This window comes from Onychostruthus taczanowskii, unplaced genomic scaffold (assembly GCF_017590055.1).
Source record: "Onychostruthus taczanowskii isolate IOZ18803 unplaced genomic scaffold, ASM1759005v1 scaffold24, whole genome shotgun sequence".
Classification (NCBI taxonomy): domain Eukaryota; kingdom Metazoa; phylum Chordata; class Aves; order Passeriformes; family Passeridae; genus Onychostruthus; species Onychostruthus taczanowskii.
The window spans coordinates 4772905-4798669 of NW_024499684.1; the positions used below are offsets into that span (position 1 = coordinate 4772905).

General features: G+C 38.6%; 1 protein-coding gene across 4 annotated transcripts; it reads left to right on the forward strand.

Moving 5' to 3' along the window:
- The first annotated feature begins 547 nt into the window (after positions 1 to 547).
- On the forward strand, positions 548 to 24241 carry ECT2 (epithelial cell transforming 2). 4 transcript variants are annotated; one of them, XM_041405855.1, is made up of 24 exons: positions 548 to 677; positions 1665 to 1744; positions 1846 to 1938; positions 2845 to 3027; positions 3568 to 3657; positions 4602 to 4709; positions 6211 to 6284; positions 6405 to 6535; positions 6669 to 6784; positions 6954 to 7016; positions 7376 to 7598; positions 9121 to 9257; positions 9928 to 10047; positions 11079 to 11147; positions 12052 to 12162; positions 13101 to 13197; positions 13904 to 13985; positions 14912 to 14990; positions 15177 to 15296; positions 16566 to 16704; positions 17656 to 17810; positions 20079 to 20186; positions 20789 to 20932; positions 24152 to 24241. In XM_041405855.1, exons 1-24 carry the CDS (start codon positions 548 to 550, stop codon positions 24239 to 24241), a joined length of 2742 nt encoding a protein of 913 aa, XP_041261789.1. The 4 variants fall into 4 exon arrangements, with proteins under 4 accessions (XP_041261789.1, XP_041261790.1, XP_041261792.1 ...); XM_041405856.1 differs by lacking the exon at positions 1846 to 1938; XM_041405858.1 differs by lacking the exon at positions 1846 to 1938 and having other exon boundaries at positions 7376 to 7508; positions 9118 to 9257.
- Positions 24242 to 25765: the final 1524 nt, after the last annotated feature.

The window sequence follows — 25765 nt, forward strand, 5'->3', positions numbered from 1 at the left end:
GAGACTCTGAAGCTTTAAATTTTTTTCTAAGAGTAAACAGTCCTGGCTCTACTCTAGGTGCTCATTTCTAACTACAGTATCTCTAGCCAGTTCACCTGAAAAGTCAGATTTTAGCAAGATGTTATGCTTACCCTAATTCTTCTGCTAATGTTTCAAATCAACAATGCTAATTTTAGTCTCAGCTGTAGCTTATAATAGTTTGTCACAGAAAGAAACAAGTGCTTTTAGTTTGGTGCTCTGTGGTTAAGCTTTTTTAAATGAGCCCTTGAGTTCGTGCTTGCCTGTGCTCAGAGCTGAACTTCCCTCTGTGCAGGTGAATTGCAGAACCATTTCTGTAACAGCTTTGTTGTCAGTCTTTTCTATCAGTTATGTTACTCTTGATGCTCTATCAGTGTGAGTGGGAGTTCAGTAAGAGCCCAAATGTTTTGTTTTCTGAAGTCCCTTGTGACAGCCTTGGTCATAGGACTCTTATGAATGAGCTTTTTGCACCTGTAACTGAGTTTGGCCCCTTCACCTTCCAGCTGTTGAAGAAAGAAAAAACATAATCATGGCTGACAGCAGTACTCTGGTGTCTGAAACTGGGAGGAGCCTCTTGGCTGATTCTTCTGTTCTTGATTCAAAAATTATAGAAACCTCCAAAGAGAATGTATTCCGTGCAACTGTTCTGGATGCTGAAGGTAATGGGAGAAGTTTATTTTAAGACTGCTTGGTTTTTGCAATGACTGATTACTTTGTTGCTATTTAGTAGTTTTGAAAAAACAAAAGCACTTTGAACTCCAGAATGTACATAGAGTAGGGAAAAGGGTGTTGATCTAGAATCCTTTCATTAAGAAAATTTGGTGTTACAGCCCAAATTGAATGAATTTTCTGGCTCTTGAACAGAAAGCTGTCAGTTCTGCAGAAGTTGCCTCTTCTGTGGAATAAATCACTCCAGGTGACATTTTGACACCAGTGTTTGGAAACTACAGCTGCTCTGTTGTGTATAGGTCTAAGGTAGAGAGGTGGAGAGATTAATAGTCTTAAGCCCAAAATTAATTCAAGAACAAATCCTGAAATTAAAAAACAACCACCAATGTTTTCCTCCAAGGTATTAGCCAAAATCTGCTGGTGGTCTCTTGATGTAAATGACATGGAGGCAATGCTTGTTCTTCCTCCTGATATTTTGAAGGCTTATTAATACATGAAAAAAAGAACAAGGCATCTAGTTTCAGTTCTGATATTGCTGGTAACTGCTCAGTTACCAAGAAAGTAATGACCCTTGTCAGCCAGGAACACAGAACTATAAAAGTTACCAGCTGTCTATTTTCCAGTAGATCTTGATATCTAATTCTGCTAGAAGCATTAAGCCTGTAATTTTTTTGGGTTTTCATTTGCTTGTTGTCTTTCCTCCTCCCTACCCCTTGGTTTACGTTTTTGCTTTGACTGATCATGAATTGCAGATTTTTGTTTCACCTCATACTAGAAAGTTTGGGCTCCAAGTCAATTTGGTATGCCTTAATTAAAGGACACTCTTAAAGTAACATTTAGTTTCAGGATTGCTCCTGTTAAGGAATCTTGAAAGGCTACTGTCTGCTTGTATTCTTCTACACATTATTGTTTGATTTAGACATAACTTAGATTTTTCTGCTAAAATACAAATCTTATCCTTGCTTCTCTCTGAGCAGAAGAAATGCCTCAAATAGAAACAAGAGTGGTTTTGGTTCAGGAAGCAGGGAAACGTGAGGAGCTTCTGAAAGCCTTGGAGGTATGTGGGCCTGAGATAAAACAGTCTCTGGAAGGACATGTTATGCCTTCAGACTTGTAGTAACCAATTTGCTTCTGTACTAAAGTTCTCCTCTTCCACAGACTATTAAGATAATGGAAGTACCTGTTATAAAGATAAAGGAAAGTAGCCCTGATAAATCAGAAGAAAAACTAATAAAAAGTATTATTCATATGGTATGTCATGCAATTCAGCACATGTAATTGCATGCAGCATGTTACACTTCACTGGGACTGAAATGTGCTCACGCTTTAATTTGGATTAATTGGGCATAATGGTCATAATATATGCTAATGGTTCTGATGGTGTCACAGCTCATCAAAATCAGCACTTTTTTAAAATATGAGTAATACTTGTAGCTCTTACCTAGTGGTGTTTTCTAACAGGGGCATCAAAATATCCATGGGGACATCCACTGCATGCTTGTGTTCAGTCACACAAGTTTGTGCTATGAACTGGCTTTGTAATTGTCAATGGACTTCTGTTTCAATTGAAAGCTGCATTCAGGCTGAAGTGCAAGAAATGCTTTTCCCTTTCTTGATGTGAAAAGCGTAAGAGATAAAGTTTGGAACTGATGTTTGAAATGGGAATGGATGAAATTTTTTAACCTCTTAAAAATATCAAGCAATGAACAAAATCTGTTTCCATTCTGTAGATGCTCTGCAATGTGGAGCTTGCTGTTGCAAACTGGATACTACTTTTTAGTAGCATCCCAAAGTACCCTAAGCTGTTCTGACAGTCTGAAATTTCATTTATCTTTTGAGTTTAGGGTGTTTTTTCTATCTAGCTCCTTCCAGTGCTACATTATCAGTGTGAACTGATACATAAACTGCTTAAGCAACCAGAATTCTGATTCTTCAAAAGCAGGAATTACTTTGACATTCGGTCTTCAAGCATGCAGTTCATAGCCATTCTTGTACTAGAGAACAATGCACTGCATTCAGCTTTCACAAATCCTAACTCTTCTCTGAAATATGAATCACACAGTCTTCTAATGGTCCAAAATAAACATCAGTTGAATTTTACACTTGTGCAAGTATGTCACCTGTGTAATGCTTTCCCTTTCACCCCTGTGCATCAAGGAAATTAAAACGCCCTACATAAAGACAGACACAATAGAAGAACTTGGAGATTCTGATTCCCCAGAATTCGAGACAATCTTCGTTGTGTCAGACTTCCAAGCTCCCATCTTTAGCAGCCTCTGCAGGGCAGACTGCCGAGTCGTCGGGCCGCCGGTGGTGCTGCGCTGCGCACAGAAAGGAGAGGTGTGTGCTTCCTGCTGGAATCATGAGTAGCTCCCCTCTGCACTGAGTTCTGAGAGTTCACAGTAAAATCTCTCTTGCTCTTCCAATCAGTTATAAACGTTCCTAGCAAGAGAATTTTGAGACAAGTTTCTGATGCTGCGTTAGAATATTGCACGTAGGGAGAGAGTGCAGGCAGACAGGGCTATGGCTACAACTGCTGCTGTAGTTGTGGGAGTTGTTGATCACAATCCCAGCTGGGATTGTGCCATTGGGAAAGGCAGCATACAAATGATACTCCGGTAATCACTTTTATATTTCCAAAGTTGTAATGTAGAGCAAATGGATTGGGGAGGAAATAAAAAGGATGGAGTGCTACCTGTAGAACTTGGGGATGCTCTAGTATCAGCAGGCCTGGAGCTAAGGTATAAGTGAATACACAGACCTGGACTAGTGTCTGATGCATTTTTAATAGTAGAAATAACAGTAATGTATTAAAGGTAATGTGAAAACTTTAATGAGTGCAGTATGCTGTTGACTCATGAACTTTCCTCTTGTTTTCAGCCTTTACCTTTCTCCTGCCGTCCACTGTACTGTGCAAGTATGTTGAACTTGGTACTGTGCTTTACAGGATTCAGAAAGAAAGATGAATTAGTAAGTAATGTATTCTTTTTTGGATTGGTAAAACCATGTTAAGTATATTTTCAAGATACTCTTCTGTTCCATCACCCACAGGCCTTAACCATGGCTCATGCTTGTATTGGGAGAATAAATTGTTCTTTTGGTTTTTTGCAAGTCCAGAGGCAGAGATATTTGAGGATGGGAACAAAACTTTGTTCAATTCATTTTACCTGTGTCAGTTTTGGTCACTTTTTGTCGAGTGACATTAAACTGCTCTAATTCAATAGGGCTTAAAGGTTTGTAAGTTGAGGCTTCAGATAAGATGATGTTTACCCAGTAGTGTCCTCCTTTTTGTACAGGTAGTAGAATAAGGAAGTAAATCTTTGTAGCTCTGTTCAGAGCATTTGCAGGCTTGTTATCTTGTTATGATATTGTGCTGTCAGGACTTTGCTTTTTGTTTGATACCCTAGCACTTTGTTTTTCCATTTCAGAAGGCAGTTACCATCTAATTTCCCTACTATACACATGGGAATCAACAAATGGCTCCACATCTTCATCTGAAAAAAATACAAACCAAAACCAAAAGCATTTGCATGGTGTTGGGGTTAGTTAGGTTTGATCTAGAATTGACTAAATCAGCAAGGAAAAGGTCAAATCTAACATGTGTGAAAAGGTGAAGGTGTTATGTATGATGATCATGAGAGTACTGGTGGCTTGGATACAAGCATAGAGTCTTCAGGCTACACAGCAAGGCTGTATTAAATGTTGAAATAAAAATAAATCTTAATAGCTCTTTTGATGTATAAGCTATATCTTCTGTCAATGTGAACAAGTTGTTTTAAGAACAGATCAGAGCATTTCTATTTCTAGGCATTTAATGTAACCTTCTGTAACTTGCTTTGTAAGTGGTAAATACCACTTTTGTACTGAGCTAGCTCTTCAAAAGATACTGAAAACTTTTCATCTTCATTTTTCAGGTTAAGCTTGTGACCTTGGTTCATCACATGGGTGGAATTATTAGAAGGGACTTTAGCTCAAAAGTTACTCATCTGGTGGCAAACTCAACACATGGAGACAAATTCAGAGTATGTAAGCTTGAGTTGGTGTTTCATAGAAACCCTTGGAATTTGGCTTTTTAGACTGTTAGTTCATTATACTTCAGCTCAGAAGCTGCTGTTTTTTCCTGTACTAACAGCAATAACTTGTAATGGTGAATTCATCTCTGTCTGGTGTTCAGCTTTGGCATGTTTTTGTCTCTCTGGGAGATCTAAATAAGATAAATTTGAAACAGACAAGTATAGTGAATAACAAAATTCAAAATGGTTAAATATTGGTGCTACCAGTAGTAAAGACAGTGATGAACAAATGCCTGCTTTTGTCTGTCCAAACAATAAACTTTGAGGTAACTTCTAAAGAACTTCATTCCTTAATTGGTGCATGTCTTCTAAAAATTATTTTTAACTTGCTATGGGTGAGGATTCAAATATTCCTTTATGCATAAATAGACATGAGTGTGCTTTTGCTTTTCTGATTCTAAAAGGGAATAATTTGGAACATTTGTGTTTAGAAGTAAATAACAGATGATAGGTTTTTGTACTGTTTAATATGATGTAGCAATGACTACGTCATATTAAACGTTTTGACTCTCCCTGGTTTGATTTGTTGGTAGGATATTGCTTTTTTTCCCTTGTTTGTCTTTATAATCTTGCAGTTGGAAAAGTCCTACTTTCTGTTCAAACACTCCTTTCTGCCAACTCAAAGGAGAAAATGTAGGAAAACTGTACAATCTCTCAAGCAGTCATGGCAGTTAACTTTCAAATAGTCACTTTCTCTTTGATAAAAGGAGGATGGGGTATTTTTCTTCATACAAAGTATCAAAAGCAGAATAAAGATCCCATATTACACTGGAACAGAGATTTGATTGTGTTTTTGTGATAATTTGGAACATTTGTGTTCAGTTTAGAAGTAAATAACACATGATAGGTTTTTGTACTGTTTAATATGATGTAGCAATGACTACGTCATATTAAACGTTTTGACTCTCCCTGGTTTGATTTGTTGGTAGGATATTGCTTTTTTTCCCTTGTTTGTCTTTATAATCTTGCAGTTGGAAAAGTCCTACTTTCTGTTCAAACACTCCTTTCTGCCAACTCAAAGGAGAAAATGTAGGAAAACTGTACAATCTCTCAAGCAGTCATGGCAGTTAACTTTCAAATAGTCACTTTCTCTTTGATAAAAGGAGGATGGGGTATTTTTCTTCATACAAAGTATCAAAAGCAGAATAAAGATCCCATATTACACTGGAACAGAGATTTGATTGTGTTTTTGTGAGTGATGAAGGATATCAGACTAACAAAATGGTGCACTTTTGAGGAAATGTCAAAATAGCTATTGATCTGATTTCCTAGTCACTGAATTCATACATTCTAACTGGGGAGTTGCAGTTGGATATGACTTTTGAAGAAATATGTGCACTTTTTGCAGAATCTGTCTTGAAAAGTAAAAGGAAGATTACAATTTTTTCTTGATCTGGGAAAGATTTAAATGGAAATATTTGGTACAACTCATGCTTTTCCTGTTTTGTAGATTGCTGTAAGCCTTGGTGTTCCTATCGTGAAAGCTGAGTGGATTTATAAGGCATGGGAGAAAAGGAATGAAATGTAGGTTTTTATTTTCCTTCAGTCTTCACTTTGCATCCTGTTCACCTGAAATGTGAGCTTCTGCTTAAATATTGACATAAGTCACTTAAGTGACTTTTTTATGCATCTTCTTTCTTTCAGTGATTTCTGTGCAGCTGATGATGACTTTAGAAATCAGTTCAAGGTTCCTCCCTTTCAGGACTGCATGTTAAGTTTCCTGGGATTCTCTGATGATGAGAAGGCTAACATGGAAGAAATGACAGAAATGCAAGGTGATGGTTTATGAAAACCTGTGGGAAGAATAGGGTGCAGTTTATAATGATAGATGCCTCAGAACTGTTAAGTGAGATACTAATTTCCTACAAGAATATTCTTTCCTGATTATTTGCCTCTTTTTTTATCTAGGAGGACATTATTTACCAGTTGGTGATGAAAGGTGTACGCACTTGGTGGTTGAAGAAAGTACAGTAAAAGATCTTCCATTTGAACCTTTAAAAAAACTTTATGTTGTAAAGCAAGAGGTTAGTGCTGAAAATTCTTTAGGGAATGCTGCTATGTAGAACTGTGTGTTCTTATTCTGAAAAAAATCTTCCATGCTAACTGTGTAACTATTATAGATTATTTTGAATATTTTTAACTTTGGGTGAATCTCTAATGTGTTTATGAAGTTTGTTTTCTTTTTTCCTTTAGTGGTTTTGGGGAAGCATTCAAATGGATGCCAGAGCTGGAGAGTCCATGTATTTATTTGAGAAGGTATGTTGAACACTCACACAATGCAATTTTGGTGGTAAAATTAGCATGCAACATAGTGTGTGTGGTGCCAGAGATCAGATGTTTTAAAAGCAGCATTTAAGTTCCAGGTAATCCATTATAAATTTTATACATTGAGTACTAATTTGGAATAGAAACTTTTTTTTCTGCTTCCCAAAGGTTTTACTACCCACCACTGTGGTTTTTATTTTAGAAAGGAAAAAAATAAAAAGCTTCACCAATTTTGCCTTGGCTTCCCTAAGAAGTTTTCCTTTGTGTTGATCTGTGATTAAGCAATCTCTGCACTGAGTTGAACTGGACACAGAGGACAAAGCCCTGAATGAAGTTTTCTCTCCCTGCAGTCGGAGAGTCCTGACTTCAAGAAGTCGGTGTCGCTGCTTTCCCTGAGCACGCCCAACAGCAACCGCAAACGGCGCCGCCTGAAAGAGACTCTGGCCCAGCTGACCAGGGAAACAGACATGTCCCCGTTCCCTCCTCGGAAACGGCCCTCAGCTGAACATTCCCTCTCTATTGGCTCCTTGCTGGATATTTCCAACACTCCAGAGTCAAGCACTGCCAATGGAGGTAGAGCTAAAGCCTTCCGTTCAGCCATACTTAGTGTTTAACAGCTCGTGCATGCAAGTGGAAACGGTGGTGGTAGGGAAATCTTATGGGTTCTGCTGCAGATTTGCAGTGTAATTCCAGGCTTTTCCCTTTTCAAAGTGTGGAGGAAAAAGTTGGAGTGAAGAGTTCAGACACAGGCCAAGCTGCCTCTTGTCATCACAGTAAGCGTGTTCATATCTGAAGGAATAGATATAGAGGTGATAAATAGGGAGTACAGTTGAGTGTTACTCCAAAGTGCTTCAAATACTCTGCTGGAAATCTGTAGCAAATTAGCAGCATAGTCAACAGTAAATCATCTAAAAACCTCTCCATAGGATACTTGGAGGAAAGAGGACAAAGATTCTTTTCTAGAGGAGTTAAAGGGAGAACTCCTGCAGGGCCCACTCCTAGGTCTTTGAAATGTTCTGTTGAGGCAACACTGTTTGTGCCAGCCAACTGTCATGTCTAAAACTTCACAAAAATATAAATCAACAATTTGTTTTGAGTGAATGGACAGAGTTTTAAATATCTCTGCACATGGCTCTTGTGAAGAGAGGAACTGCAAAATTTTGGGCTAGTTAAAAGCTGATACCCCAAGTGTTTTTTAAATGTCTGGTTCCATCATAGAGGAGGTATTGGAGCTGCTACTGCTTTAAAAAGGCAAACTCAGCTCACATAAGAGCTCCCAATGAGGCACAACAATTATCATGTAAGTGATAATTTTCAGAAGAAATTCAGGGAAGATCAGCCTCCTTAGGTGATGCTAATGCTCTTGTTACCCCTGGTAGGGAGTTTTATTCTAATTCAACAGCAGCAGTCAGTCTCAGAACTTGCTATTTTGGAAACAACAGGTACTTATTTCATTGATAACTATGGCAGTAATGAGCTTTGATATCAAAAAAGACAGTATAGGTCTCTGAGATCCAATACATGAGCAAATATTTAAAACTCATGGACTGTTCCAGGTCCACCTTGGCTTTAGCTTTAAGAGAAATGACTTTCTTGAGCTTTCCCCTTCCCCCTATGGGATGAAATGTAAGAGTTTTGTGCAAGGGCTGATTTTAGTAAATGGTTTTGAGCTGCACACTTAATGCAAGCATGGCAGGCAGCTGAGAGATAATTGTTTACGTGGCAAAGTGGAAGTAGAAAAGCACTTTTGTACTAGTGTATAAATAAGTAATGTTCAGCACCTAATCCTTGCTTCCTGCTAAATAAGGAACTAATAATAGGGTCAAGTCATTGACCTGCCCATAAATGGCTTATTAGTTTCAGTCTAATTTTGAGGAATAATGTATTACTGTTGTTCTATAAGTAGGCTGTAATAAAGAGAGCCATTTTCTTGAAAGAGCCCTGATAACTCTAGAATATAGCCTTAAAAAAAACCCCCCAAACTTATCTTCACTTAAAAATTCTGAAGTTTTTTTTTTGTCTTTAAGGGTGACCTTCTTTTAGGGACTCTATTATAATAAAGCTCTATTTTCTTTTGGTAATATCTCTTTATCAGAAACACCAAAATCCTGTGCAAGACCTTCCAAAAACTCCACTCCCCTTCCTCTCAAGCAGTCTGCAAGATGGCAAGTTGCAAAGGAATTGTATCAGACAGAAAGTAACTATGTTGATATTTTGACAACAATTATTCAGGTAAGAGGATTTTAAAGGCGGTCCAGGTCAAAGGTAATAAGATATCCAATGTTTACATTAATTAATGTTTTGAAACTGTTGTCTACAATCTTTTGAGGGCTTGGGTGCATCCAAGCTGCATAGGAAGATGACAATATAAACAGGCTCATGTAATTTTACTGACATAAAAAAATACTCAGTTTCAGCCTGGAAAATACAATTTCTAATCTGGGATCTGCAGTGGTGTTACAATATATATGGAAATTGGAAGTGTCAGGAAAATAGGAACTTCTTGACTAATATTTTAGATATTAGTGAATAAAGAAAGATGGCAGAGGGGAAAAATATTTTTTAAAAAAATTATTTCAAGAAGAGCTGAGTAGCAGACAACTTACAGGAAGAGCTTAATTTCTTGAAAGTTTATTTCTATTGCAGCTGATTATCTACTTAAAGAATGAGCCAAGATGTGTGAGTAGAAAGAGATGAGAGGAGGTTATGCTGTAGAGATGCATCAAACGAAGTGTTTGTATCTTCAAACCACTCTCCAAAACCCACTCTTGCTGAATGGAGTCAAGATTGTGACTGCAGGAAGTTATGATCTGGAAGGAAAACACTGTTGCTTTCATAGCTATTCCTAACACAATGTTGGCAGCTGGGAGGGCATTAACTTTTTTTTCTCTTAATTCATCAGTTGTTTCAAGTTCCATTGGAGAAGGAAGGACAACTTGGGGGACCAATCCTTGCACAGGAAGAGATCAAGACCATATTTGGCAGCATTCCAGATATTCTTGATGTGCACACTAAAATTAAGGCAAGCTGCACCTTCTCCCCTGCAGGGGAAACTTTCATAGAGACTTTGAATCTTTTTTGCATGTTTTCAGTTGTGCCTGCTGGATAGGTATAAACTCTTCTGGTGCTGATACACACTCTTTCAAATGGTGGCATTTGCCTATTCCTGGCAGCATTTCTCTGCAGGCTTTTAAATAGAGACTTGCAGGCTACCTGGAACTTGGTGATATGTTTGTACAGGTTTTGTTGGTTTTTTTCCAACCAGTGGGGTCTAGTCTGGTTAATCACACCAGCTATTGATGTGTGCCCACTGAGACAGAGATGAAAGTAGAGCTGCATGTCCGTGGGTCAAATTGGAGTCACCTGCAGCAGAGAGTTGCTTTGATGTAGTTGTTGTGTTTTCCTTCATTTTTGGTGTTATCAAGATATGAGCAGTGGCAGCAACAAACCAATATTAGTGATAAATCCTTTTCACTGAAGGTGAATCCTGAACCTTCAGCTGTGCCCTCCTATCCCTCTTATTATCTGATGGTGATTGAGCTTGATCCTTATCAAGCTCATATAGGCTTAACAGGTTTGGTCTCACTTTCCTTGACACCCTGGTGTAGCAAGTAAGTGGAATCTAGCCTAGTTCTATTTCAATCCTGTCTTATAGACTTAAGTCCTAGATAAGTTGTGCAGTCTTAATTAGAATTGGTTCAACTGTCTTCTCTGTATCCTTTCTCAGTATTCCTTTGGGATGTGTTGTGTATTGTGCTGGATGCAGCACTGTCGTCTTGCTGCAGAGTTGGCTAATCCTGACATGCTGCCAAGCTGTACTTGCACTGATTTACAGCTATATATACATATTCAGTAAGCCAGAGTTCTCTTGTTTCCAGCCCTCAGCAGACTGGAAGGGCTAAATGTGAAATTGTACAGCTTTTAGGATTGCCTGTTTTGTCAGCACGAAAACACACCTAAAGATGTGTTTGACAAAATAGTGATCCCATTTAATGGCTTTATGCACTTTATGCTCAGCTTGTTTTCTCCCCCCAATCCCTGCATATATTCTAGGAAGACCTGGAAGATCTTATGATAAACTGGACTGAAAGCAAAAGTATTGGTGATATCATTCTCAAATACGTAAGTTCCTGTTTCTTTCTTTATGCTTGCAACTATTATCTTGCCTTATGAACACTCCACTTCTAGGAGCTAGCAAACACAACAGAAGCACTGCTGAGAAAGAGCTCCAACTTTCATCATTGTCTTTTTTTATTTAGACTTTTCAGTTGAGTTAGGTGATACAATCCATCAAGTTTTAGTGTGTATGTCTTTTCACAGGTATGAAGGATTATAACTAAAATACCTACAGTTTGAAAACTGTAATTTGCAATGTTACAGACACGCTTTTTACTCAGACATTAAAAGCCACTTCCCAGGCCCTTAGCCATCTGCTGCCTCTGATCAATAGTAAAGAACTAAGAAAATAACTTATCTTTCTTCAAGACTTGAAACATGTAAGTGAATAAGGAGTTCTGTGTAGAACAGAAAGGCTAAGCCTGAGACTGCAAAGTATTTTAACATAAATCGGCTGCTAGTCTTGTGATTATTTTGATCTGATGATTTTGAGACAAATAGTGCTTGTCATTCAAAAGTTTTCAGTCTGAGGTATTGCTTTTGGTGGTTTAAAAGGTGATTGCAGTAACTGGTGAAAGTACCTGTCTGAAATTTCCAAAATTCTCACCAAAAGCCTCTTGCTAGGTGACAACCTGCCTCCCACTCGAGCTGCTCAGCAGCTTCTAACATTGTCATGTTTGCTTGATGCTGGTGAGAGCAGTCTGCGTTTAATCAGCAGCATCAATCTGGGGCATCTGGCATGCAAAAATGTCTTAACTTGTTCTGAGAACACGTATGGGTTTACAACACATTTTTTATTATTCTTTATTGCAATGTGCCTTTGAGCAGCTTTGTATGGCTCAGGGCATATGAACATATGTACAAGGATACATAATATGTAAAGCAGAGCCCTAACAGTTGTTTCTTTCAGTCAAAAGACTTGTTGAAAACATACCCTCCGTTTGTGAATTTCTTTGAAATGAGCAAGGAGACGATTACAAGATGTGAAAAGCAGAAACCAAGGTTTCATGCCTTCCTAAAGGTAAGTGTCTGCAGAACTAACTCTGAGTGGAACATGGGGGCTGTTATCATGTTCTACTGAATGCAGTAGATGGAGGAATGTGAAATTTTGAAAGCTTAAAGAAAAGCAAACGCCTCTTGGTGAGACAGAAATAGGAAGGATTTGAACTTCAATCCCTCAAGCTCCTCATAAGACTCTTTCAGAAAAAGTCTGAGTCCCTTCTCTGTTAAACAGCTTTCAAGGTTGTTTGATTATATACATTTGTTGCTGGAAAAAAGTTTCTCCCAAATACATGTCTTCTCTTTTCTGTAAAGATAACTGGAGCTGCTGCTTTGATTGGTCCTCTCCCTGTGAGTCTTGTATTTCTGAAACAGCTTTTAACTTTCCTTGGGCAGCTGTGAAGCTCCAGGGAGGTAGAATTTCTCAGCATTCTTGTGACTAATGAATAGGAACCTAACAGTGGAGATCTAACAGGAAGATGATCTTCAAAGAAAGTTATCTGAAGATAAGCCTTAAGATTCTTGATCTCTTCAGATATGTGTGTACTGTTAATAGTGCAGTGTAGCTTTAACTTCTATAGCTAAATAGTCAAGTGTCAAACACTGACAGTTTCAGCTCATGTTTTTTGAGGGACTAGGAATTACATCCAAGTATTGTATCTAAAAGATGGGGAACAAATAAGAGAACAGGCCATCTCCAGTCCCACGCCACATTAGCAGCTGGAACAAGAGCTGAAGGGTTGATAAGGACCCTTTGAAATAAGACATTCTGAGAACGTAAATCACTGTGTACTTTTGAATAGAATGTGGTTTTTAATATGCTCTGTTAATGACTGTGGTAAACAATTCTCACACTTGTATAGCAATGCTAATTTCAAGGAAGGGAATTTTTCTCTATCTTGTGCTTTTCTTGTGTATGTGTGTTAAAAAAAAAAGTAAACATTATTTCCTTTTCCCCAGATAAATCAAGCTAAACCTGAATGTGGCCGCCAAAGCCTCGCTGAGCTCCTTATCCGTCCTGTTCAAAGGCTGCCCAGTGTTGCCCTGCTACTAAATGGTAACCTGGTGATGTAATTTTGTTAGTTTTTCTGTGAAGGTGTTAAAACCACAAGATGATGTCTGCCTTTTGTCATCATTAGAAACAGCTTTTCTTATCTAAAACAAGCCTGATTATGTGAGTTAACCGTGATTCCTGACAGTCAGTAAGGCCCACTACTGAAGAAAGCATAAATTCTGTCTAAATTCCACTTGATCATACATTTGTATGCAGGATACAGATAGAGGAACAGTTTGCACTGACAATTCTGTCTCTTCAAACAAGAATATAATTGAGATTCAAATGAAACTAACATAAACTGGAGAGCAATTCATATTGACAAGGCTCACAGTTTCATGTGTTCCACCTGGTATCAACTGCTTGCTATAATAATGCTTTTTTTAATAAAGATAATAAAAAATCCACATCACCCTTTGCTTCAGGTGGAAAAAGACTTCTGTGCTTGTCTCTGCACCTCAATTTAATTTTTTTTAATAGTTTGAGGGCTTGGTTTCTGTATTGTATGTGGGGTTTTTTTCTTAATGAAATGTCTGGACAGCTTCTGTTCAGCCTAGTTCCCCACTTAATCAGTGCTACTTGGACTCCAGGGTAGATCTGACGTCTTCAGTCAGCTTGTCTTAACTCAGTCTAAATTTGAGTTTGTTTCTTATCAGATACTTGTAATATGCATGGAGTTTTTATTTCTTTATCTTTTTTTTAATTGTAGATATTAAGAAGCATACAGCAGAAGAGAACCCAGATAAAATAACTCTAGAGAGAGCTATTGAATCATTAAAGGAGGTGATGACGTAAGTCATGTTGATTCTATGGAACATACTGTTAACCATACTGCAGTTAGATCCCTCTGTTCCTCCTGAATTGTCAGTGTTATGTTGCCACAAGGAACAGTAAGTAAACATAACTGTAGGTGTTCTTCAGCCTCCTTTTGGCTGCTGTTGTCACTTTGCTGTTCTGTGCCAGAGCTCTGAAGGAGTCTGTGACATTCCCCAGCACACGTACCTGAACCTCTGCTGACCCCTGCCTCAGCAGGGGCTGTCCCCAGTCCTCTGTTCTGTTCCAGCTCTTATTTCTATCTTTTCCCTCTGGAATGGAAGAGCTGGGTTTTTGTCTTTAAATCTTACTTCTATGCATTATATCTACTGAAAGGACAGACTTTTGGTGGGAGATTAGTTTTTCTTCTGGTCTTGTATTAGCTCTTCTTGGCACTGTTCCATGAGTTAATTAGCTGAAAGCTGAAGTTGTTTAGATTACAAGTCTCACCTCTTTTGAAGTGTAGCGTATGTCTCCAGCAACAAGAACTCCTGCATTAATTGGGCAAATGTTTGTCCAGTTTTAACAACAACTTTTAAATTGTAATTATTCTTGGATCTGCTGCTTGGTGAGCTGCAGTTCTGATTTGGGGGAGACAAAATGCAGGCTGTGAAGAACTGAGTTGTAAGTCTCTGGTTGAAAAATCTTGCAGGGCAGGGGTGGGGAATTCTGTTTTAACTGATTGGTGTGTCAAGTGCTGGTATTGTGACAAGAGTAGTGTTCTAGAGCTGAAGTTTCCTATGTGATTTCATGTGGTATTTGGTTATTTCTTCAAATGTGACAAGTGCTGCTGTGTAAATTCTATCCCTGAATGTTTAGCTTTATTATTTTTGTATGTCTTAAATGCAGAGCATCCATTTACTGCTGCTTGGTATTGAAGGTTAATATAATGTGCTTTCCTTAGACACATTAATGAAGACAAAAGAAAAACAGAGGCACAAAGGCAGTTCTTTGATGTAGTCTACGAAGTGGATGGATGTCCAGTAAGTAATTTCTCCAAAGCTGCAGATCTCTTAAACGACTGCAGTACTTTGTTCCCTTTGCAAAAACCTGTGAGGCTGCAATGCAATGGTGCTGGTTTAAACAGATTGCCAGTGTTAAGCTGTAAGCAAGCAGTAATCCAGCCCTTGAACTAAATGCTTAATGAGCTTTTTGCTTTTGTCATTTAGGCCAATCTCCTGTCCTCCCACCGCAGCTTGGTGCAGCGTCTGGAAACTGTAGCACTTGGGGATGACCTCTGTGACAGGGGAGAGCAGGTCACACTCTTTCTGTTCAATGATTGCCTAGAGGTAAGGTGACTATACCAGCACATCTCATGAACTGCATTGTAAAAGTCTTGACACTACACATGAATATAAATAAGTAGAATTTAAGACCTTTTGAGGCAGAATTCTAAGTCACAGATTGCTGATAGGCCAACACATGCTGATGTTTCTTTTCCATTAACTACTGTATAAGCCTCTCATGGCTGAGAGGTGTTAATGTAGACTTTTATGCCTTGCAGCCAGAGTTAAAACATAAAAGCAGTTTAATATGTTAAAAAAACGTTCATCTGAGTAGCACTTTGAGTAGCACCAATGAATGAAAAAGCACTGGAGTTTTTGGCTCATCAGGTTGTTTGTCCTTTTACAGTTTAGTTGTATATGATGGGAGTGAATAGTGGGCCTTGGTACATCTGTCTGTTCTTAGGCTACCAAAAAACCAAAATCATAATAAATGCCTTAAACTCAAATTATGTTAGGAAGAACTAGAGGGGAAGAATAATCTAACTGGGGTTTGGAGACTAATGTGGAAAAACTGAATTTATAAAGGACACTTTCATAAAGAACTTGTTGCTGTCTGCAGCAGTGAAGAACACTTGTCTTCATAGAAGACCACCTCTAAAGTAATTCAAAATTAGTGCTGTCCTAAGCAGCACTTAGAGACAAAACCCTGTTCTTGTGACTAGTGATGAACTCTTCCTGCTGAGTTGACTCAGTTTCATCACTTCTCATAAAGGAAGGAAAGGAAAATAAAACCACTTTTAATAAAGCTTCTTGGCTTGTCTCTTGGACAAGAGGCAAACAACAAGATGCATTACTTTAACACACAAGTGCCTTACGTGTTTTTATGCAAAGCCTGCTCAATGGCTGCATGCATAAGCAACAGCAAGTGATATTTCTAGGACATAGCACCTTATGTTGGTTCATGCATATAGATGTTGTCTTTTCTGTTTAAATCTAGACTACCTTGTGGTAGATTTCAAAGGACCCTTGTTTGTTATGCAGGGTAGAATTGAGGTCTGTAATGCAAAATTACTTCTCTCTAGGTATTTCTAAAAAATTTATTGTGTTTTTCAGCTGAGTGTTTTGATACCAAGTAACAAATATTTCTTGCTGGGCCACTTGGTCTGTAGGCAGTGAATAGTGAGATAAATCTTAAAGGAATTCATTTATGTGGTAGAGTAGCAAGATTTTCTGTGCCTTTCTGGACAGTAAAAAGTAAAAAAAATATAAAAAGGAAAGGAAACAATGGCAAGAGCTCTTCTAACTGACCTTTTCTATTCTATTTAACTGCAGATTGCGAGGAAACGGCATAAAGTTATTGGAGCTTTCAAGAGTCCCCATGGCCACACGAGGCCTCCTGCATCTCTCAAGCATGTTGTTCTCATGCCTCTCTCCCAGATCAAGAAAGTCTTGGACATCAGGGAAACAGAAGGTCTGTGTGTTTTGAAGTGCTCTGGTAGCTAATTAAACTGTGTTTCAGGGTGTGAAGGAGCAAGCTCTGCTATTGTGGGATGGAATGCTAAGGTGTATTTATTGTATGGTATGTTAAGTATGTGATTTTAGTAAAAGCTTCGGTTTGAATCTCTGTGTGAGCTTGAGAATTCCTTGTACTGATGCCCTTTTGGCTTTTTGAGAATTGCTGCAGGATGCTGAATTTGGCAGAACTGATGGCATTAGATGGCATTAGCATAAGCCAACCAGTTGGCAGTGTGAAATAAACAGAGTTAAACACTTGACAGTTCTGGATTTACAAAATTAAAATCAAACCTCAAACTTCAGCCCAGAGCATTAGACTGGCCAGAGAAAAGTGCTGTTGGTGTGAAACCAAATTTTCTTCTAACTGGTGATGATAATGGTCATGAGAGCTTGGCATCTTAAAAGATGACTTAATTTCTCTGTCTGCTTTGCCATACTGCTCCAGCCTTGATAGTGACCTACAAAGAATCCAATCACACCAGTTTCTAGATTTCTATCCTGGCAAGATTTGGTGTTTCACTGTAAGTGATGATATGCACATCGTGTGTTCTGCTTTATGTACTTGAAGCACCTGAACATAGGAACCCAATTAACAAGAGAAATGGCAAAGAGGGTAGGTGAGGCTGACTGCTCAGCAGATTATTTGGTTGTTCAGCTATTGCCTGAACAGCTGATTGTAGCCTCTTGATGATGGCTGTGGACAGAACTCTGCTCTTGCAAGTGATACAAGAGCTAGTATAAATAAAGACCAAATCATCACACCCAAATCATGTTGTCTGTAGCTCCAGCTCCTGGCAGACAGAGGGTTGACCCTTCTGAAGTTTTCCCCCTGAATTATATGAAAAAATCATTATACTTTTTATGAACTCCTTGCTCTTTTTTTTTTTTTTTTTTTAACAAAATGTAGATTGCCAAAAAGCTTTTGCCTTAGTTGTGAGGCCACCAACAGAACTCAACAACAAGCTGCTCAGTTTCCAGATGACAACTGAAGACCCTTGCAAGGAGGACTGGCTGAAGATGCTGTGTAGGCACGTGGCCAACACTATTTGTAAAGCAGATGCAGTAAGTACTCTGGAACGATGCTGCTGATTGAGACATTTCCCTCTTTTTGGCTTTAAGAATCTGAAGTGAAAGAAGTTAATAGTGGCACCCAAATCATGTTGTCTGTAGCTCCAGCTCCTGGCAGACAGAGGGTTGACCCTTCTGAAGTTTTCCCCCTGAATTATATGAAAAAATCATTATCCTTTTTATGAACTCCTTGCTTATTTTTTTTTTTTTTTTAAACAAAATGTAGATTGCCAAAAAGCTTTTGCCTTAGTTGTGAGGCCACCAACAGAACTCAACAACAAGCTGCTCAGTTTCCAGATGACAACTGAAGACCCTTGCAAGGAGGACTGGCTGAAGATGCTGTGTAGGCACGTGGCCAACACTATTTGTAAAGCAGATGCAGTAAGTACTCTGGAACGATGCTGCTGATTGAGACATTTCCCTCTTTTTGGCTTTAAGCATCTGAAGTGAAAGAAGTTAATAGTGGACGTGCCTGAGGTAAAGTAGAGCAGAAAACACTTGTGCTAACATGCCTGCAAGTGAGTGTTAAAAGGTAGAAAAGGAAATAGCCTGGAAGTTACTTTTGTGCAGAAGCTAAGTAGTGCTTAAGAATCAAAAATTATTTATAATTAATTTGTGATGGTGAAAAGGTATGATTCAACTCTGCACTGTAGTTCTAACAAGAACTGTGTTCAGCTATCTTTGAATTTACAATCCCAGTGTTGTTGATCATTTGTGTTGGATTAACTGTGTGTTTGAGTTTTTTGCTCTACACCTATAAGGCCAGAGACATGAAGGATCTTCCTCCCACAGTCAGAAATCTACAACATTAAAACAAGGAAATAAGAAAAACAATGAAATAAAGGAGGCACTGGCCTTGTCACATTTCTGGAAATTCAGCATGTGGGCTTTCTATAGTCAGAAAACCACTGGTTTGAGGAGTAGATCCTCTCCAATTACAGCAAGAGGCTTTCAGCTGATGTTTTAATTATGTAAAAGTCTATGCATATCAGTCATCTCAATTTGCTGAAAATACATTCAATACCTACAGCTGAAGCTACTTGGTGTAAACTAGAAATGCTTTATGTTCTGCAGTGTATTCTTACAGAACAATATTTGGTTGTGATTTTTAAAGACATGCTTGTTACAGGAGAGGTCATTAAGTAATGAAAACAGCATCTTAGTTTTATTTTGTGTGTCTCGTGGTCTAGGGACTTAGGAATTAGAGACTTGGACTTTGTGGTTTCCCTTCTAGGTTCTGAGTATGAAAAGTGCTGATGTGGAAGTGTTAATTTTCTTTAGTCTGTGTGTTGCCTACCTTAATTCATATTTTGTGTAACATATAGCTTGGATTTTTAATAGAAATTAAACCTTTGTGTAATAAATGCACAGTTCCCTTTTGCCCCAGACACTCAATCATATGCTGACAAATTGTAACCTGCTTTGCTGAATCCCATTAGTTATAATTTCTGTACCAACTATATAATACTTCTTTCTTGCTTATTTAAATGTCAAATTGAGCTTCAATTTAAGCACTCTTGCCTGGTTTTATACTTCTAGAGCATCATGTGAATGGAGATAACATTGACTTTGCCACCTGGTGGCAGCAAAGGCTTTGGCTACTCTTCTTTAGGCCCTAGGAAGGGCCATAAAGCTGCTGACTGGGGTTCTTCTGAGGTTTTTTGAAGTGTAAAATGTCTTTTCTCAAAATGCAGACAACAAACAGCAAAAAAAATCAGCCCAGCAACTTCCCACTCCCATGTGTGCCCCTTCTGCCCCCTAGGTTTTGTAAGTAGGTAGCCAGAGATTGCTTTGCACATGCTGGAGTTTAAGAACGAGGCATGAAAAAACCCCAAAACTTGTGGCTGTTCTGCAACATGTATTGCACTTAAGCTGAAAGCCTTTAGTCTAAATGTGTGAGAGCTGGAGCTCTCAAGATTTCACTTCAGAAATGTGCTAGATGTGTCAGTGGAATAAAGCAATGTTTGCCTTGGAAACTCCCTGGGGATCCTCAGAACTACTGCCTTTAATTTGGTCAGCCCTGGACTTGAAACTGAATCAGACAAACTGAATGTGAAACTACTGATGAAGTGGTTTCACAAACTGATTGCACCAGCTGTTGATCTAATGAAATGCCCTGAAAACAAATAGCTGCTGGATTGTATAAAGAGTTAAATATGGAATATGGCTGTTAAACCCTCTAAATCTGACCTAATGGACTAGAAAACTGTATTTTGGCAAGTGCTGATATTTGACCATTATTAAGACTATTTTTGTCTACAGGAAAATCTCATTTATATTGCTGATCCTGATTCAGTTGAAGTCAATACTAAAGATATGGACAGTACTTTAAGCAGAGCATCCAGGGCAATAAAGAAAACATCAAAAAAGGTAAGTAGTGCTTTTTATCCAGAGAATTGTGCTGGGATTCCTCTTTCAGGTGGTTTGTAGTATTTACAGTAGTGACAGGAAAAACTTAATCTGAACTAAAACTCTTCAATATAATCTCCTTAAAGAAAGAAGGTGAGGGGTGTTTAAGGTTTTGGAATATCTGTATATATGGTCTTAAGTATTACAGTCATAAGTATTATGTAGTCATATTTCAGTCTGTTATGGAACTTATGCTGTTTAATACTTTGAATCTTTTAAATATAATGCAAAATTGAGAAGCAACTTAAAGGAGGGGGGCCTGACTGCAGGACTGAGGGATGGGGGAAGCCTTGGTGACCAAACCTTGCTTTGAATTCTCCCTGAATCTCTGCCCTCCTCTCTCCCTCCTGTGTTGTCCTCACATTTGGACAGAACGAGGAGAGCAAGGATGATGGGAAGCCTTTAAAAGTCAGATCACTTTAGATGTGGATGTTTGGCTGGTTGTGATCCAACCACCAACACTTGATACACATCCTAGAGATTTTCAGACTGGTAGCCTGTATAATAGTAGTTATTACAGCCTGGTTTTAGCCACTTGTTTAACCACTTGTCAACCTCCACAGGTCACAAGAGCCTTTTCTTTCTCCAAAACCCCCAAGCGAGCTCTGCGGCGGGCGCTGATGTCTCACAGCGCCACGGAAGGGCGGAGCCCCAGCTCTAACGAGAGCTTCCTCGGCAGCCGCCTGAGCAGCACCTCCTCCCTGGCGGTGAGTGAGCTGGGCAGCCCGGCAAGGCACCTCCTCAGCATCACACTCCTGTCGTGGCTGCTGCTGCTCTCACTTTAGCAATTCCATCATCCACAGTGGGGAAAAAAATATTTTAACTGCGTTCATAGAGATGTTATTTTCAAGAGCTGTTTAATGAGAAGCCTTGCTTCTTGAAAATGCAGGAAAATCTTGATGCACTAGAAACTGGGGCTTGCCTTACACATTTAAGTTGGAAAACCCTACCAATCTTTTTTGCTCAGGATGGAATGTGTTTCCTCTTCTGAGAGAGTGAGACAGTTTCAACACAAGTCTTATATTTGTTCATGCTTTTGATTTTGAACACCAAGTAGAAATGTGGTGTACAACCCTGCATAGTATTCAGTCAAAGTAGTGAGATGACAGACATCCTGTGAAACAAACTGGGAAGGAAGGGTAGAGAAACATAGATGCTGCAGCCTGCAAGTTTGTAAACAACAAGGGAATTATCTCCTCGTAAATGTTTAAGAAAACTTGGTAAAATAAAATATTGTTCTACATATTGCAACTCTTCTGCTATGCCTGGCTGCCTGTTACAGCTTTTTGCTGCTACATTAGGCCAAACTCAATTTTCTAATACAGTCTAGTAAAGCAGACTAGATTTGGAGGAATCATTTCATCATCTTTGATTTTTATTATAGTGTTTGAGTAAATTTGATAAGTAAACACCTACTTTCTAGTCTGTAGTATGTGGGACAGAAGGCCAAGAAAAGGGAATCCTTTTGATCTTTCTATTAATGACTGATGTGTCAGTACCTCAATATTGAGGTAATTCGGTGTGTTTGAGTGGTCATTAAATTGTACAACATAAAGATATAGCCCTGCTCTCCCACATGAGAAAATAGGAAGCAGTAAGGGAGGAAGTATCACAACAGACTCCCTTGCTTTAGAGGAAATAAAAAACATCATCTACCAATGGGGCTATAGCCTAGTTTTCTGTAGACTTTCTTCCTTCTATTATGATTATGGCAACAATTGTTTTTGCATTCTAATTGTCTTCATTTTGAGACAGCACTGTATCTCGTTTTTCTTGAACTTGCAAGTCATGTACTTCTCTTTGTGTGCATATCTACCCTAGACAAAAATACTTCTTTTCCACAAAATCTTAGAAACTTGCAAAACCATGTTCCTGTTTCAGAATCTTCCCAGACCTCTTGCACCTGTGTTAATAAGCTGCAGCTTGGCAGCAGATGATGTGTTGTGATTTTTTTTAACCAATGCCACACACCACTGAACTTGCACAAAGCCTTTTTGGTTCAATTATAAGGTTGAGGGGAAAAGAGTTTTGGATTCCAGCCCCTTAATTTGGAATACCAGTGCAGTTGTTGATAGGAAACCAAAACTGCAGGAAACCTGTCTGAATCCATTAAGAGTCAAAGCTGTTATTCAGATATTCAGACATACTGTTTTATTTAAATTAAATCTTGGCCTATGCTTATGTAGGAATTTTTTGGTGCAGGAAAAAAAAACAGAGTAAAAATATCAATAAAGCTTAGATGCTTGGTTTTTTTTTCCTTGTTTGAACTAACTCTCAAATCCCTCCTAATGTAGATTGCTCGTTCCTCTTCCACGTGCAGCCCAAGTGGATCTGCCAAATGTGCTGTTAATGTCCATCGCTCCAGTTCTGTTGATTGGAGCTCTCAAAGTTCCACACCCCGACCTGTGCTGTGTCCTGGCTCTCCAAATACTCATCTTCCAAATGCTGTAGAAGCAAAAGCCTCTTCCAACTTGGAAAGTTTAAATGGTCATGCTTTGGACAGACCACGTGCTTTCCCTGTTGTTACTGCCACTTGTGCTGATGCTGGAGATGACAACCAGCGTGGTGCTGGGAAATTCTGTGCATCAGATCCTGACTGAAGAGAGCAAGAAATCCTGAGTGCTGTAAGCTAAGAGAGCATGGTACAACTCCAATGCACAAAAGGCTTCAAGTGGTGTTGGGTTCTTCTTTAATGTCCTCTAATGCACAGGGTTGGAGTCAGCACTCACATGTGGTTCTGGTTTTGGGTGCAAACTTATTTTTTCACAAACTTTTAAATGAAAATTTAAAATTTCTTTTTTAGATTGATACACAGTTGAATTCCTCCCTGTTTCAGTTCAGTTGTCCAAATGGCCATATAGATCACTGGCCAGAGTTCTGAGAACTTTAACAATTTGGTTGCAATGAAGTCTTGAACAGCTCATTTTACCTGTGGTTTTAGTTTTTTATTTTCTATCTGTAAATAAAAAAAAAATCTGGTATAAAATACTCAAGCCTAATAAGAGCTGCTCTATAAAGAGGAGTTTAGGGTTAAATTTTCAGATATTGCCAATGACTGCAAATGGAGGACATGCATAAACAGGCATAGGGCGTGTTCATACTGAAGTGTGTATTCCCTTACTTGCCCAAAATATCCCTGTTTAAAAGATTCTTGAAGTATGCAGGTGCACAAGCTGTCCAACTACCGTGACCTGTTGATGTGCTGAGAAGCTTGGCTGGCTGTTTAAGAGCAACAGAGGATTGCTTGTGAAAGTATCTTGAGGTCTAATGTGAAAAGAATATAAAATCTCAGCTAATCCAAAGAGGTTTACTTTTAGTGCTACATATTGATGTGTTGGTTTCACAGTAATTAAGTCTCAGAAGCAGCTTATTCTCCAAGCATCAGAAAAGTCAGCTTCTTGCCTAGCGTGTGCCCATCCAGGCACAGCTAAAGCAAGCTCTGACAAATCATTGGGATGTCTGTTGCCTCCTGCAGTCAAGGAGACATGTGTTCAGCATCTCATTTGGGGCTCAGAGCTGGTGATAAATACAGAAACTTGTAGGATTGCAGGGGGAGCTCTGTTTCTCTAAGAGATTATCATAGTGTATCTTGCCTTCATTTTGGAAGGAGATTATTACTGCAAAAAGTGATGCAAGATGTATACTAATACTTGTTAACAGCTACTCTTCAAAAACATGTTCTTGCATTCCAAATCTCTCAAGGCTGGTAGCATGGAAAAAAAAATCTTTCTTCTGTAATTTTTGCAATATGTTGTTTCCTGTTCAAACTCTAGAAATGCTGAATCATTAATTTCAAAAGCTGCCAATCTTCGAGATCTTCTGCACTCACACATTCCCTGTATTATATGTAAAGGTTGAGAAATGACTGCTGCACTATTGAGATTGACTCAAATGATCAATAATTTTTTTTTTTTTTTGTCCAACAGGGTGTTCCTTCCCCTTCCTTGGTCAGCCTTCCCTCGATCTTTGAAAGGAGGAGTCACACATTAAGCCGATCAACAACCCACTTGATATGAGGCAGGTGGGGCAGACTCTGCTCTGTGGGAGTGACTGACAGGCAGGTGGCTGGGCAGCGACCTGTGACTGACATTAATGGTACCTTAGTCATTAGCACTTAGCAATGATTAGCAGAATGTTAGATGACACTAAGATAATCACAAGAGGGGTTTAGTTGTGTTGAAGCAGACCAGCCAATCAGTGGAATAAGCAACTTGGCCTTCATTTAAGCACAGTATTCCCTTGTACAAATTTATTTCTTTACCAGCATAACTGAAACGTTTTCTTTTATGGAAATTGTCCCCTCCAGGCAATAAAACTAGTTTGTCAGATCTTGAAATGAAGATGATGATCACATAATTTACTGCTAGTTTGGATGACACTTATGCTTGCCTAACTTCATCTACTGGCAGAGCACTCTAATGTTTGAATTGTGAATTTCTTAAATGGAATACATTATGAAGTACCTGACCTTTCAAGTATGACAGTTAACCTGTTGTACAGCTGCTTATTCCAGATATTTTATAAATGTAGTTGTTTATAATTAAATAGAATTGAGTTTTGTGATTATGATCTCCTGCAGCCTCACTGTAAACACAGGGGTATGAGGAGCTTTGACCACCGAAAACGATCAATTGAATTCTTTGTCTTGCTTTGGAGTGGAAGTCTGAGGAAATTAATTACACTCCTGTTTAGTAGGGTTGTTAAAAAACCAAACCCCCACACATTCACCATACTTGGTTAACAAACCATTATTTAATGCATGGGATTATTGGCGTGACATTGGAACTTCAGGGTCCAATTTTGGCGTGTCAAATTTCAGTGTACAACTAAGGCTTTTAGGCTTTCTCATGTATTTATGTCTTCCTTTAAAACTATATTCACTTCTGTCATCTCTGAACAGTTTGTACCCTGCAATACACTCTCACAAACTATCTGAATATGTAAATTTCTGCATTTCATTAACAGTTCAACTGTTGGTATTAGCAGGAGTTCACAACTTCTGGTTTCTTTTTAACCACCTGTGTTTTGTCTTGTATCTATATGTAACTAGTGATGCTTTTGAATGTGTCAGACTGCACTGTTTTTTATATCTCCTTTTGTCAATCTGAGCAATGTAAATAAACTGTTTAAAATAACTGCTTCTGGCTTTACTAAACAAGCTTTTATGAATTAACTCTTTTATATGGGAGGAAAAAAAAAGCATTGTTGGGCTCCAGCCTACAACTGTACTGATTATCTATGTAGTTATTCCTAATAAAGTATACCACTTGATAGGCCTGAATATTTTTTGTTTTTTCTTAATATATTCATGAATCTCCCATGGATTTATGTGTCCAGTCCATGGTCTGGATTTTTTTTTTTTGGTCCTTGTCTATTCAGAATAAGTATCTGAGCTGAATATGCACTGACTCTTCTATCATAAAGTGGCTCCAGAAAATAAACTATTCAATAAATTCTATGCTAAAGATCTAACAACAGTTCTCAGTTTGTTTCTTTTGTTATTTTTGGAAGGCCATCTTCAGCCTGGTAACTTCTGTGCA

What these genes read in the sequence shown, in the direction of transcription:
- ECT2 (XM_041405855.1), top strand. Translation starts at nt 548, where the DNA reads ATGGCTGACAGCAGTACTCTGGTGTCTGAAACTGGGAGGAGCCTCTTG. An exon ending in TGTTGCCCTGCTACTAAATG is followed by an intron (nt 13,198 to 13,903) that starts GTAACCTGGTGA and finishes TTTTAATTGTAG; the next exon opens with ATATTAAGAAGCATACAGCA. An exon ending in GCAGCACCTCCTCCCTGGCG is followed by an intron (nt 20,933 to 24,151) that starts GTGAGTGAGCTG and finishes TTTGTCCAACAG; the next exon opens with GGTGTTCCTTCCCCTTCCTT.